A 16603-nucleotide genomic window follows, 5' to 3' on the forward strand; every position below is an offset into this window, starting at 1 on the left:
AAATCTGTAAATATATTAAAACTAGTTGAATAGTTTAGTTGCATATTTTGAATGGGCAAATTGTATGGTATGCTAATTAATCCTATAGAGTGCAGAGCTTTTCAAAAAAAGTATACAGACTTCTCAAAATAAAATCCATCATGTTGATCAGCCCTACAAGCAAGGTTTCTAGTCCAGGAGACTTGGGATGTGGCCAGGATTTACACTTCCCATAAGTGTGCCACTGATGCTGATGTTGCAGGGTCTGAGGACCACACTTCAAGACCCACTCATCTATTCAGAGTCCGACTGCCTGGTGTACTTCAGAAGGACCTGTGCATCCGTTGTTGTCTTAGACTCTAATCTGAAACTAAAATACTCATCACTTGAAGGGTTCCATCAAGTATTTTGTATTAAAATCCTTAGTTCTATTGTTGTGGTAGTTTGTATGAAAATAGCCCCCATAGACTCATAGGGAGTGGCCTTGTTGAAAGTGTGGCCTTGTTGAAATGTGTCTCAGATTTCCTCCTGCTGTCTTTGAATCTAGATGTAAACCTGTCAGCTCCTTCTCCAGCACCGTGTCTGCCTGCTTGCCGCCATGCTTCCTGACATGATGATAATGGACTGAACCTCTGAACCTGTAAATCAGCCCCAGTTAAATGTCTTTCCTTTATAAGAGCTGCTGTGGTCATGGTGACTCTTAAAAGCAATGAAACCTTGAGACACTATTAAAATATGCTCACCTGTTATCTCTCAATTTCCCTTCCAGAAACATACTCTGAAGAGAAAAGATGTGCTCTTGAGTTCAGTCATAAGATTGTTTATCATAAGTTGCTCAAAAGCAAAAATGTAGGAACCACTTGGATGTTTCATCATGAAAAGTTAAAGGTAATGTGATTGATACACGTGTTTCATGTCACTTTCTAAATAATCCTTGTATTTGAGAAGACTTTAGGCTTACAGAATTACTATGAAGGTGGTAGAGTTCCCAGGTACCTACATCCAGCTTCTCCTATTATTAACACTTTTCATTAGTGTGACACATGTGTCTCAATTAATGGATCAATACTCATCAATTATTAACTAAATGCCACACTCTACTCCGACTTCCTTGCTTTTCACCTGACATTCCCTCCTCAATCACTCAGGATGATATTTAACATTTTTTGCAACCCAGCCTCAGACCTTGTTTCTATGACCTTGAGAATTTTAACAACAGTCGGGTGTCTTTGCGGATCTTCGTTGTGGATCTTCTGCCAGCTTGAGCTTGTCTGGGGTTTTTCTCATGATTAAACTGAGGCTGTGTGTTTCTGAGAAGGCTCGCAGAGGTAAAGTGCCAGTCTAATCACATATATTCAGCCCCAGCTATCAGCCCGGCTGGGTGCTGGCAAGCTTCACTCTGGCCACTTGGCAGAGTCGCTCCGGGTTTCCCACCAAACAGTGGCACCCTTCTTTGCTCCTTTTTCACACTGCACTCTTAGGAGGAGAGGCAGTAAGCTCAGTTCACACATCAGGAAGTCATGTTCCAACCTCTCAAAGACAGAACACCTACATGGATTATCTTTAATTGTTCAAGGGAGATGTGCCCCCTTCCCTTGTTTATTCCAGCATTATTTACATCGGCCTGGACTCACAGACACCCAGCGCAGTACTTTTAGGACTCAGTTCTCCTTTATCTGCCTGTCAGTCACTCCACATGCGGAGCTCTTCCAGTTGGCTCTGGTACCCCCTTGGTCTCTCACATTTCTTAAATTGCTTATGTCTTTTAGCACATTCATTCTTTGCAGCACTTCAGGGTGCTCCAGGCTCGTGCACTTCTTGCCACGGGCCTAGAAACAGTCAGTTCCCCAAGAAATCAGCCCCCTCTTCTTCTGCTTCCTCCTCCTTTTCTTTTTTCCTGTAGTAGAAACCAGTACCTGCATGCTACGTGTACCTATAGGTATCAGGATAACAAATTTTAGTACACTATCAAAAATTATAAGAGGATATTTGAGCCGAGCAAAGCATTATAAAAAGCAGCCAAATATTGAAATAAGTCCTTTAAAAAGCATTATGAGCTAATAGATTCTATTCAGATATGTGGAAGAAAATACATTACAGTACAGCAGTGGGTGTGTTCCAAGAACACATCATTAGGGGATTTGTCATTGTGTGAACATGATGAATAGAACATATTCAGAGGCCTAAATGGAATAGTGTATCATGTTCGGGCTATACAGCATACCCTGCTGTACCTGGGGTCCATGATTGCTGAGATAGCATGTGGCACATGATTGCACTAATGACTATCTTAGGGCATCCGATGATAGGTAATTTCTATTTTCTTCATCTTGTATAACTACAATTTGAAGGTTTCTGTAGTTACCATGAGTCCATTAGGAAGCACCTACTCCTGACTGATCCAAGGTCACCAAGTTGCCTATTGACAGGGCGGGACTTAGCATCTAATGCCAGAGGAATCTCTTCTAGATTCATTCCCACAACACCGTACCCAGGGTGTAGCTGACCTTGGGGCAAACCGAAGACAGCTTGGGATTCACACAAGCTGAAGAGGGGTAGGTTACCCTGATTAAAATAGGGTGAACACCTGGGTACCATGTGTCACTGAAGAGACTGCAATGCAATTCCCTGTCTCCAAATGTCTCAGTCTGCTTTGTATAACTATTTAACTACCTAAGCCTGGGTACTTTGCAAAGAAAAGAGATTTGTTTAGCTTATGATCTGGGGACTTAAGGGCACGGCACTGACATGATGGGAGCATATAAAGAAGAAGGGATCACATTACCATACAGTAATAACTCTCTCTTGGGAGAACTAATGCCATCTAATTAATTCCCTTGATCCTTCCCAAGGGCATGCACACAATGACATGGCCCTGTCTTGCAAAGGCCTGGCCTCTTCTACATTGCCACACTGGGGAGCAAATCTCCAACATATGAACCTTTTTGGAAAACCACATTGAAATAAATGAAAAAATAAAAATAAAATAAAAATTACCAAATTGTAAAGCCCAAACTTTACACAACTGTTAAATATATTTTCCCATATTCCTTTACCTTCTAAGGGGAGCATGGACTGTACCTCCCAACTGCAGAGAAAAGCTTCAAATAGTTATGCTTACGGTGGTCAGACCAGGGAGCTAGGCTGTTATGGGTGTGCACGGCTATGCCCCTTCAAACAGTTCCCATGAACAGGATTAATACCTTTCTCAAAGGGACCATGGATCTTACTTATTATGCCTTTGCATGGGGATGTGATGTGTCCATTACTGGAAGCAAGCCTTCTGATAAAGACAACATATCTGCTGATGTCTTGATCGTGGATTTCTGTCTTCTCAGAAATTTGAGCAATACATTTCTGTTGTTTATAAATTAAGCATTTTAACATAATTTCTTATATCAGACAAAAACAACTATTCTTTAGAATAGCTAGAATTAACCACATTTTCTATAGAATTCATATAAAAGGTCTTCAAAGATGTGTCTCCAAGGTCTTATACCCACAGATATCATGTTAATGTAAAAAGCATAGAACCATTTTGGAAATATTGTAGTTAAGAATCACAACGCATATTCCATTACAGCCATTAGGTCAGTTAAAATAAACTAACATTTCCCTATGTTAAAGAGAGAACATATTGTTCATTAACTTATAGATAATACAATTTATTTAAGAGTTGATCTAATTTATACATGTATTATTTGTGAGCACATACAATAATGTTGTGGTAGCTATGTTCTTTATAGTAATCTCAACCTAGAAACATCTCAAATGTCTATCAGCAAGAAACAGGTGAAAAAATTATGGTAACATACTTTTTAGTTACCTACTATCACACAACAAACTGTAAGACATAGAATCTTACACAATACAACTTCTCACTATTTTGTATACTTGACATGTTCAGCTGGTAGTTGATGTAGCTATGTTGGATTAATTCAGAACATGGCTGGACCTAAGATACCCACGATGGCTTCTTTAACATGTCTGGCATCTCAGCTGCAGTGAATGGAATGGAGCAACCAGCTTAGATACCTCATGTGGCCAGTTTCCCATAATTGAGTATAGTCTTGCTAGATTCCAAGAATTGTTTCAATTAGTGATAACCTCATAAGTACCTGCTACATTCCAGCCACATACTATTGCCTCATATAGAAGAACTATTTGAAGCACAGATTATTGTGATTATTATTCCATTTTATAGTAAAACTGAATGAGGTTTATTTAGAAAGACACAATGTCAGGGCTGAGGATATGGCTTAATGGTAGAACTTGCCTGGCACACAGTAGTCCATGAGTTCAAAATCCCAACATGGAAAGACAAAAGGAAAGAAGAAAGGAAAGATCAGAAGGGAAACAAAGTGAGGCTGGGCCTTTTGGATTATGGAAAAAGCTTTAGATTTTATCTGAAGTAGCCAAATCAGTTTTGAAGAATCACACAGGTCAATCAGTAATTCTCAGGGGTGGCTAGGGCTGCTTGTCACAGGGAAGTCAGTAGCGATGAGCCCAGTTAAGAGGCTACTGCAACAGTGCAGGGGTCGGAGGCCTGGAGAGCATCAGGGACTCAGTGAAAACAGTGATGAGCTGCCTGTTGGATATATTTCAAAAGAAGAGCTCAGCAGATCTGCTAATGGGTTGGATGAAGGGAATGAGAGACAAGTAATGAATATCTCAACATTTTTAGCCTAAGAGACAATCAACAGAGATGATAAAGAGACAGGAAAATGTACAACAGGAAGATTTCAACCTATGACTGGGAAGGTTAAGGGCCCTATTGGGAAAGCTACTATTATTTTTTGGTTATATGAACATACCAAGCCCATCAAATTGTATATGTTTATGCCCATAGATTAGCGCTGCCCTCAGCTTTGGCCTGAGAAGTTCACTTTATTCAGTGTGTAGTAGTTCCAGCAGAGACTCATGGTCAAGATGATGAGAATAAGTGAAGAATGATTAGCCCTAAATAGGACATTTCTACACCTTCCCCTTTGCTCAGAGAACACCATGGAAGGACTATAAGAGCTGGAGGGAAAGTGGGAGTGCTGTGCCTTACAGTCTCCCAGGTGTGACAGGCTACTCTATTCATGAACTCACAAGAGCTGCCATTACCTGCACAAGATTGAACCGATCAACATCCTATCACAGATAGGAGGAGAGGATCATAACATCCCACCTACTTGAAGAATTAATGATAGCTGTTTCTTTAGTGGTATAGGCACTGGCTAATTGTTCATGATTTGGTAAATTGCTGCTCTTCATATTTATGAAAGCAGTCCTAATTAAACTTATTGGAATATACACAACACTACACACACACACACACACACACACAAAGAGAGAGAGAGAGAGAGAGAGAGAGAGAGAGAGAGAGAGAGAGAGAGAAATCAAAGTAGAAACTGAACTGTCTTGGAAGAAGGAGGTCAGTGGGAATGAGATGGAGTCAAGAGAGTCAATGGGAAGTAAATATGAGCAAATTCTCTCTCTCTCTCTCTCTCTGTGTGTGTGTGTATGTGTGTGTGTGCGCGCACGTGCGTGTGTGTAATATGAAAATGTCATGATAAAAGCCTAATTATGTATAACTAATATACAATTAGAAAAACAAACAAAACAAATAGAAACAAAAGAACACAAGAAACAAACAGAAATTGAGACTGAAAAAAGGAGTCAGTGTTTTTAAAAGGCAAGAAAGTAAAATTCTACAGATAGATTAATTAGGATGATCCTAAGAATTGATCTTGGATATAGAAATACAGAAGTCCATGACAATCCAACAAACTGTGTTTTAGCAAAGAAAAGACAAAAGCTTAATAATGGAATGACTTCCAGTATCCATCTTCCCATGAAAACCTTATGGTACACTACACACAGGAATTACTCTTTGTTAAAGGAATGAAAAAAAAAAAAAAAAAAAAAAAACATTCTTTGGCATCACAGGTCGCCTGAGGAAGAAAACTGACAGACTATCATCCCAATGAAGATGAAGATCATCAATCACAACGACAAGAACAGGCAAGTGGTACTGGCCATGAGCCTCATTTCCAGGAAACTCCTGTCACAGTAAGTAAGGAAAGGGGCTGGAGAAAGGGCTATGATCCCCAAAGAACCACCAGAAGCACCCAAGCTTCTGTCCAACCATGCCTGCTAATAGGGCACGTACCTTATGGAGGCAGGACAACAACCTACAGGTGTCTTGGTTGACCGCTCTATGAGGCTTAATGGTTCTGTGTTAGGAAAAACCTCCAAAGGTGATTCGGTGGTAAAAGAGTAGTCTTTCCAACCAATGTTTGATCAAAGAGATAGTTATATCTAAAACTAGTTGACAAATTATATCATACATAAGAATTATCTCTAAACAAAGTTGAAATATAAACTATAAAATATTAGAGAAAAAGAAGATGTGATATTAGGATAAGAAAATGTTGTAAGTTCTGACACACATAATCAATAAGAGGAAAAGTCAAATACATTGAACATCAAAAATTAAAGTTCTTGTTCTCCAAACAACAGCTAGGAGATAAATGCATGGGAAAGAGAAACTCAAGACTATGAGAAAATATTTTAAAGTCATATATGCAATAAAGTATTTGCATTTATAATACCAAACATCTCAATTCTCAAAGATTCATAAATAAAAATAATTAGCAAAATATAAAACAGATACTTTAAATATACACAGATGACACGGAAGCAGATGGAAAAGCACTTGTTGTATTCAGATGTTGGAACAATGAAAGTCATAATACCACTAATTATCTGTTAAAATAACTTACCATATCAAATAATGGATGGAGAAATGGATCTTCCAAAAACTACGGATACAATCATAATAGCCATTTAAGAAAAGCATTTGACATTTTTTTAAAGGTAAGTATACACTACACATGCAATAGCCCTTCTATTTCTAGACATCATACAAAGATGGTTCATAGCATCTGGACTTGCAGTTTCCAAAAATAAAGAAAAGTTAATCTATTTGGTAAACAGGTAAATATTTAAACTGTGGTATGACACATACAATAGATTATTTTCCAGCAACAACAAAGAATATGCTATTAAGTTCTCCTCATACCTCGACCTCTGGATAATGATGTTGAGTAACAGGAACAAGACAAAATCAAGTCAAATCTATGATCCCATTTATAGAAAATTCTACAAAAAGGTAGACTCTTTAAAAGTGATGGAAAGTAGATCAATGGTTGATGAGAAAGTAGAGAGGGGAGGGGAAGACTGGTCACAAGGCATAGTGTACAAACTGACATGAGAAAAATCTTGGGGGGAGGGCGACTATAATATGGCTTCATAGATGTATGGATGCAGAGTTCAAAACAACAAATTTCATACTTTAAACATGTACAGCTTATTAACATCAATTATGTCTCATAAACTGTTAGGGAAAAACTGGGAGAATTGTATAAACAGGAACAGACAATTCTTTTGATGAGTTATGCCAATAGGCATATCCTGTCTACCCTGAAGTCTATGGGACACATAGATGAGAAGTCTGTGAGGCATGAATTGTTCCTGTTACTCATCATCATCCTGAGGTCACATCATGGAAAACTAAAGTCAATAGCATGTTTTGGTTGCTGAATAACAACCCATTGTATAGGTCATACCACAGGTAATCATTGACCTAGAAATCAACTGATTAAAACCATAAAGTTAATGAAAACATTGAGATTCTTCTATGACTTTTTTTCATAATTTGATTATGTGATTCTCAAAGGAGAACATTCTAGATGAAATCACATTGCAATGTCAAAGGATTGGAGAAAGTGATTTTAAGGTGACAGGGAGAAAAAAAATCAAAATTTTAGATTTAGTGTTTTGAGATGGGACACAATGCAGGAGACATATTTGTCCACTCACCAAGTAAGAAAGAAAACTTAGTAATGAAAGAGACACCTGTAGCAGTCTAGAAGAAATGGGGACTGACATACAAGCAGCAGAAGGGACCAGAGAGTAGCATGCAGCTCAGAGCTGGAAGCAGGTAGACAGAAAGTAGCAGCTGGGCAGTCTTTCTTTAGACTGCATCCTTTTTAGCAAAACCCAAAGCAAGGTCCCTAGTCAAGAATGAGGGCGAAGCTTTGCAAGTTGCATCAAGAGAGGGGAGAAGTGAGCAGAAGATGAAGCTGAGGAAACACTAAAGGTTCACTGAAGGACTGTGGTCATGAATTTTTGACATTGAGGAGGGCCCATACGGTTGGACACTACTGCCCATGTGTCTGCAAAACAAGCCCGTTCCTTCAGACTTCAATCCATCAGACTCATCCGAACAGTCCCTGGCTCCCCACCCCCGCTGTCCATCCAGTAACTCTGCTTCCCTTTCCTTTACCAACGTGTCCTGTGCATCTTTGCTTACATCCATCTTTGCTGTATCCCATAGTGAGAAGTATGCCTGGTATGCAGATGATGAGGGCAGGAGTCACAAGAAGCACTTTCCTCCTTCCTCAAGGAGAGTCTGTGAGCAGCTAAGTGAGGCAGACACTCCTAGGGGAAACTATGAATATTAATGTACCTTCAAAGTGTCCTTCCTGTGTCTGAGACTAAAAATCTTTCTTTAGGAAAGGGGGTTAAGTATGCCCAGAAGTATTTCTATCTACCACCTCAGATATGAGATAGATATGTTCAAAGTCTTCCTCCTGGAACCTCAACTCTGACCTTAAACTAGCACACTCAGTCATGTACATATAAAGTTGAAAATGCTCAGGAAGGTGCCTGTCCCCAAAGTGCTTTCCCATGGGAGCTCGGGATGATAGATATGTACTTCTTTTGTTTGGAATCAACTCAGGCGCTTCTCTATCTTGCTTGCCTTCTCCACTCTTACCTCTTGGCCATACTTGTTTTGGGTCTGTACTCATCAACATGCACACCTATTGCATTTGTTATAATTAGGACCTCCATCTATGAGCATTTCTCCTGCTTATCCCCATAGACCAATCTCCACCCTGCTGTTTCCTGGGAGGCAACCTGCTCTCAGACTTCCAGTAGGGCTGTATCAATGAAGAACAGCAAGTAAAGCTAGTGAAGACAGCAAGGTGCCTGCATTCACTGTCTTGGTGTTTTTCAGTCAAGCACCCACCTGCTGACTGTATAGTTCAACTTGAAGGTCACAAAGTAGCTGTGTGTCTACTTTCTTCTTCTGGGTTTTAGTCACTAACTCTTCTTCAAGTTTCAAGGTGGGGATGGTGGGATGGTTTGTATATGTTTGGCTCAGGGAGTGGCACTATTAGGAGGTGTGGCCTTGTTGGAGTAAGTGTGTCACTGTGGATGTGGGCTTAAGACCCTCATCCTAGTTGCCTGGAAGTCAGTATTCTGCTAGCAGCTTTCAGATGAAGATGTAGAACTCTCAGCTCTTCCTGCACCATGCCGGCCTGGATGCTTCCACCTTGATGATAATGGACTGAAAGTCTGAGCCTGTAAGCCAGTACCAATTAAATGTTATCCTTGTAAGATCGCCTTGGCCATGGTGTCTGTTCACAGCAGTAAAACTCCAAGACAGGTGGTAACACCTCTTAGCAGCTTTAAGGTAGACAAGCTTTAATGATTCTCTTACTTACTCTGCCTTCTTATAATGTAAATAAAGTTTTTATTAACACTCACCCCACCCTTTAGGATTATACTAATTTGTGTGTACCATCTGTTTCCTGCTGGGACTCTTGATAGATTGTTCACCTGCCTGTGAACAATGATTTAATAACTCTGAATTCCATTACAGTCTCAATTCAAAAACAGCCATGGGCCAACAGCATCACCATCTTCTGGGAGCTTTGTAGATATGCAATGCCAGGTCCCACCCCAGACCTGCTGGATCCAAGCCTGGTATCTGAAAATTCCTTAGTAGTTCCTTTGTATGTTGCAACCCAAGAAGCAGTACATTTTTCTAAACTTTTTAAAATCAAATCCTTTTTTTTTTTTTTTTTTTTTTTTTTTTGCAGGGGGCGGGGGGCACAAAAGATTCACTCAGACTAGTTTAAGTGATTTATTGTTCACATCAATAAATGAAACAGATTCTCTCAGAAATCTAACAGAAACCTATCAAAGGTTTAGCTTGTTTCTCTTGAGAATAAAAGATCCCTGAAATAAAATAGTTTATTGAAGCATTACTGATGCTAGCCCCCAAAGGACTGCTTCTAAGACAGGGCTCCAGAGCTCCCAGCAGTAAGGGTGAATAGTATTTGGAAAAGTATCTGTTAAACCAAAAGAAAAAAGAACATTTTCTATTTAAAGATTAGAGGAAGGTATATATCGCTCGCATTGAACTCTCACTGAGTATAGCAAGGAAGGATAAGGTTATGTGAAGGAAAAACTGCAAAGGGAGGTCAGCCGGCATGGAGAAGTCAGTTTCTGGATGGGTTGGTGATGTAAGCAAGGTGTGGGTTTCGGTTTTAGCATACATTCAATAAATGTAAAATCACCTTTTGCCATTTCCCCAGTCTTATTTCCCTTTTGCCCATAAAGCCTTCTGCTTTACATCTTAGAAAGTTGTAGAATTTTTCTCTTATCAAGCTTCATGAACACAAATACTAGAGGGTCAGTTTTAGGGTCCAAAATGTCAAATACAAGAGTGAGTCGGGAGGTGTATTAACTTTGTTGTTGGGAGCAAGTGTTCAGCAGAAACAAGGAATAACTTATGTTGCTCATATTTTGCAAGGTTTCAGTCCATCCTAATGTGAGGTGCTCACACCATGGCTCAGCACTCACACTTGAACAGGAGGAGGCTAGAACTTGCCCAGAGACCTACTTCTTCTTCTTCTTTTTTTTAAAGCTTTATTTATTTATTATATGTAATTACACTGTAGCTGTCTTCAGACACTCCAGAAGAGGGCGTCAGATCTCGTTACAGATGGTTGTGAGCCACCATGTGGTTGCCGGGATTTGAACTCAGGACCTTTGGAAGAGCAGTCGGGTGCTCTTACCTGCTGAGCCATCTCACCAGCCCCAGAGACCTACTTCTAAACAGATCTCATCCTCTGCAGTTCTGCTGTATCCCAACAGTTAAAATTTTAAATGTTATCAATGCATTTAAATGATTTATAATCTATTCATCCTCACAAACTTCTTCAAAGACATACTAAGAGGTAGGCTTTAAGTAGAAGCTTCTTAATCCAGTCAAGTTCAATAAAGAGGTAGGCATAAATGTTTTGCAATCTACTTTTAATAAGCTCATTCTCTCTTCTAGCCCACCACTCAGCAGAGGTAGTGGAAAGTTATGAGGATGTGGGGGAGGTGGACCTGTTTAGCAATAGTTCTTCGGGGGTGAGCTCGATCTTCTTCGGCAGCAATTCAGTCCTGCGCAAACACCCAAATATGACTCAGCAGCTGCAGACCATTCTTCTAAGCAGGCAGACGCCAGGCACAAACTGGCAGCTACAGTCCAGTCCTTTCTGCAGGCAGACACCAGGCATGAACCAGCAGCTGTAGTTTAATCCTGAAGGAAAAACTGCCAACTGGCCTGAGAGAGGCCGTGGAAGTGGCAAGCTGCTGCAAAAACCTCACAAGCAGTTCTCTAGTGAGTTTCTCTCAATAGCTGCATTACCATGAGTTGAGCTCAACAATACTATGTAAGGTGAACCAACACATGCATGTCAGCAAAAAAAAGTGAGGTGGAGCAAACCAAACCAACTCGGTGCTCACTGTCTGTGGGGTCATATTTATCAAGTGTCCTTTCACGTGTTTGCTATATCAAAACATCCTTTCACCTATGTCTGCCTCAGAACAGTCTTTCATGTGTTTGCTTTAGCAAGACATCCTTTCACCTGTGTGCCTCAGCAAAACAACATTTGATGGAACTAACTTTCCAAAGAAACTAGAATCTTCGACTTCATAAAGATTTATGGCAGGCCTTGCCCAGTCATTTCTAACCATAGTTCTTTGCGTTGCTTTGGCTCCCAAGAACCTTTACTAGATCTCTTAGGCATGTATTCTCTGTCTTTCTGAGAGCATCCTCCTCCATTTATCTATTTGCTTAACTCATAGCCTGAGCTCAATTTTCTTGCCCATCATTATATTCATTATATTCCCTGTTCTGTCCTGTGAATTTAGTACCTAAATTTCACTTGAGAATAAAAATTTGTCTAATTTGTTTGCTTGGGCAAAGCTTTCTGCTTTAGTGTCTCTCACATACTAAATGAAGGGTTAGATGGCAATCGCTGAGTTAGCAGGCACTAGATAATATGATGAAAAACGTATCTTCCTTGGGCTACCTGAACAGTAGGGTCAGTGGAAGAAAATTCCAACCAGGATTATGTCTAGTCTCAAGTGATTCAAAGCAGGGTTTCAGATCTTGGTTGCACATTCCTTTCCTCACAGGAACATCTGCATCCTTTGGCAGCCTCTGGTATCAAGGCTCAGAGATTACTTCATGTTCAGGGTATTTCAAGTGTTGTATAACAAAATTAATAACGTTTAATTAAACTTATCCATTTTTTATGGCCTCAAACAAATTCAGAATGCCATGTAAGGTTATGAGATGGCAGCACTCCAAAGGCTTCTGCTTTCGGTGACTTATGTAATTTTAGGGATTATTTTACACTAGTGAGTCTGATGAATGGCCTTTCAGCTTTGGTTTAGCAGCAAGAATTAGTCACTGGGTCCTAGAACAGATAAACTGTGTCCTTTCTTTCCTAATACCATGCAATAGCTCCCTGCCTCAAACAAGCACCGTCCTTTGTCCACCATTTGTTTTATGACACACTAACACTATGCACTGGGTCCTTTTCCCCAGCTACCTAAATGGAGGCAGCAAAGGGACAGTGTCTCACAGGACAGACAGGTAGAGGATGTAACAGTGCTGAACTCGCTAGCACACTGAATCAATGGCTATTCTCATTTGCTACATGTTTCTCTCTGGTTGTGTGCTAAACCAGGACTCAACATGTTTTTGTTCTGCAGGTACAGAGGCACCTAATCTGCTTCACCTTCGGCTCAAACTGAAGGAATACCTTTGTGTCTGGTCCTCACTGTCCGGGTGGGTGGAGGTCTGACAGGAGTTCACAGAGCCCATATCTACCATTCCCAATCACCTGGCTTTTAGATAGATTTCAAAATTAGTAAAAAATACCCTGAACTGCTAAGAATCTATTCAATTCTATAGATAAACCACGATCCAAAGTAGTTTATGAAGCAAATGCCTTACAATATATTTATGCAATAGTTATATACAGGCAGCCAATAAGTTTAATTCCTCTTCAGGAAAAACAAAACAAAACCACTAAAATGGCACAGCATAGGATCAATGGTATGCCTTCAGTTCATGCATGCTTGCCCTTGGTGACCTTCACAAGTCTTCAGTGACAAGACACTGTGTCAGAAATTCTAACTCCAAAATCTTGGACTTTTAAATCCCGAGTTCCTTTCCTACTTAACCATTCTTCTGTATTAAAAGTAATTACAATAGGTATTTCTGTCCATAAACTGTTTCTCCTTCTTACAGAAGTGACAGAACAGTATATCAGAAATACCTTTCAAAGTTCTCTTGGTTCAGGGTGGAAGGTTTGTAAGAGCAGAGTTTGGGGAGGACTAGACCACAGGACAAGACTGTTGCACACTAAGTTCTCGGGAGCTGTGACCACCTGCATATGACTGAGCCCCTCAGCACCACAACATAGCTAAGGAAGAAGTGCATAGACAGAGCTGCGGAGTTACTTACAGCTCACAGCTGGCAGGGGAGGGAAAGCCAGTTTTCTTTACAGATGTTCCCTTACCATGCCCCAGTGGATGGCACTACACCCATGGATATATGGGCAACATTAATTGGACTCAGTAGAACATAAAAACTAGAGGACATGAGGTTGGGAAAGGGTTATGAAGGGGAGGTGCCCAAGAAGCGTTGAAGGGGAGAGTAGTGGGTAAATATGGTTAAAATATATGTGTATGAAATTCTCAAAAATTAAAAAAATATATATTGAAAAGTAAATAAATTTCTCTTGGTTTACTAGGAGTAATCATGAAATCACAGCCCTAATTATGAATTATAAGGAAGATGCTGTATTTGGCCTATAGGGTATTTATTGCCTTAGTTAAGGTTTCCATTGCTGTCAACAGACACCATGATCAAGGCAAGTCATATAAAGAATAACACTGGCCGGATGGTGGTGGCACACGCCTTTAATCCCAGCACTTGGGAGGCAGAGACAGGCAGATTTCTGAGTTCGAGGTCAGCCTGGTCTACAAAGTGAGTTCCAGGACAGCCAGGACTACACAGAGAAACCTTGTCTCAAAAAAACAAAAACAAAAACAAAAAATAAAACAAAACAAAAAAAGAACATTTAATTGGAGCTGGCTTACAGGTTCAAAGGTTTAATCCATTACCATCAAGGTGGAAGCATGTCAGCATTCAAGCAGGCATAGTACAGAAGGAGCTGAGAGTTCTACATCTTGCTCTATAGAAAGCCAGGAGCAGACTCAATGTCCCCCCCCCAGGCCGCTAGGAGGAGGGTCTCAAAGCCCATCCCACAGTGACACACTGTCTCCAACAAGGCCACAACTCCTAATAGTGCCACTCCTTAGGCCAAACCACCACAGGTGTAAAGGACAGAAAAACACAATACTGTTCCCAAGGAAAATGTCATAATATACCAATAGGCTTATAGACAAAGGTTGATTATATTGCATGATAGATGCTGCAACTGAAGGAATCAGAGGAGGGAAACATGCTCAGATCTACAGGCTACAGAGAGAGCTCCCAGGAAAGGCAGGGTGGAAGATGTGCTGGTAGAAGCAGACAGACTAGTTAAGAACCTCAAGAGTCTGGGCAAGTCCCGATGAGACTCTAAACTGAGGAAACGCTGAAGTTCTGAGAATAAGCAATGGCTCCGTCCCTAAAGACGAGGAATCAACAGCAGTAGTATAGTGAGAACACCAAAGCTGGCAGTCATTTTAATTGTGGGAAGATGACTGCTCACAAGAGCACTGAATACACAAGATAGATGATACACTTTTTCAGAGACCAGTACAGACTGGCTGAACTGGTAGTGTTGAGATACCCAAGTTACCATCTATCTTCTTCCTTAAGAGGTTGAATTTATTGCTAGTACTAAAAATTAGTTTTGATAGTGAATGGGGTAGGAAGAAAGGGTTAGGAAAAGAATCTACATCAAAATCAATCATTTCATGTCAATACCCAGATTTCTCCACATTTTCTTTTTAAAGACTTATAGTATTGGTAACAAAACAGAGGTTCTATCTCATTTTCTCATAAGGAGCTAGGTGGAGACCCATAACACCTACTAAAGAGCACATGAAGAACATCTTCAGATGTCTGGAGATTTTATAAATAATTGCCGGCGATCTCCAAATATAAGTGTGATGTGTTACATTTGAGCAGGCTAATTAACAATACAAAAAACTTATTTTAGGAATTTGTCACGTTTTAATTTTATGAATCTATCTTTGAGTATCTTTCATATCACTGGATACAATGAAAACAATAGTATTTTGTAAGAAAGTTTATTTTTTTATGAACTCAATTAAAAAATATTCTTTGTCAGGGCTAGTCCATTATACTCTTTCTTTGGAGAGAATGTTTAGTTTTGACTTTTGAGGAGATGTAACACCAGCTCTTCATCCTCTGCTAAAGACAGGCCTGTATCCAAAGGTTCTAACGTTTCCCACTTGGCCTTCTTTCCATGATGACTTCTTGGTCTTACATCATCATCTTCAGTGTTGTTTCTCTTCCTTGTTTCCTGCTTCTTCTTGGTGTCACTGGTGGGAACAAATCCAATGATTCATTTTATAAACAATTAACTCATTAGCATGAAGTCAAACATTTATAATGGGACAAAATAACGCAAATGTAGAGCAGGTAGTTGGTAAAATGACATTTTGTGAAACAGAAAGTAACCACAATACCAGGCATGTGCAGGGCACTGTATAAATAATATAATAATAGGGAGCTCTGGATACATTATTTATAATCTGAGGACATTGAAAAATTCTTTAGGTATCTTAACATATCAAATTACCTCCATTTAAAGTTAAGCTATCCTTTAGGTAGCAGGTTATGTAGGTTATAGATACAGATAAGGGTTTCTTGTAGTAATTCTAATATTAATTGAATTATGTTATGATAAAGAGCCTAAAATGTCAGGAAGTACCAATTTTTCCTTCTTTAAAACTATAGACCTAATATGCACATACAGTCTTAAGAAACTACTGTTGACTAAGTCTGCATACACCCTGAACATTGGCCATTAAAGTAGAACTAACTTCTAAGGGTAGGGGGGGAAATCACTAAATGCATTAAGTAAAAACAAAAAACAGGGCAGATGAGAAGGGTACCAGAGTACAATCCTGAGAACGTACACGACAGAAATGTTTTCTGACTTCTACAAGTGGCCATGAATACTCATGAATCAATAAATGTATTTTTGAAAATCTTCAAAACATTTTGAGATAGCATATTCAAGATGGCTCAACTGGAGAGCACGGAGCAAGGCACCATCTGGGAGAGAATGGTTGATAAATCTCCCCTGCCACAGACACATCACGGCGAACAGCTATTTACAAACTAACTGATCAGAACAGAACTAAAGAAGTCAGTTATCCTTTCTTTCTTTTCTTTTCTTTTCTTTTCTTTTCTTTTCTTTTCTTTTCTTTTCTTTTCTTTTTTTTTTTTTTTTTT

At 39.7% G+C, this 16603-nt stretch overlaps 1 protein-coding gene across 1 annotated transcript in view; it reads right to left on the bottom strand.

Moving 5' to 3' along the window:
- Nucleotides 1-14456: 14456 nt before the first annotated feature.
- Nucleotides 14457-16603, bottom strand: part of Ddx10 (DEAD-box helicase 10) — a 147362-nt gene continuing 145215 nt past the window's right edge. Inside the window, exon 18 of the mRNA XM_021206835.2 lies at nt 14457-15684. Coding sequence (XP_021062494.1) covers nt 15507-15684 — 178 coding nt within the window. The 3' untranslated portion in view covers nt 14457-15506. The remainder of the gene's footprint in view (nt 15685-16603) is intronic.

This window comes from Mus pahari, chromosome 10 (genome assembly GCF_900095145.1).
Source record: "Mus pahari chromosome 10, PAHARI_EIJ_v1.1, whole genome shotgun sequence".
Taxonomy (NCBI): Eukaryota; Metazoa; Chordata; class Mammalia; order Rodentia; family Muridae; genus Mus; species Mus pahari.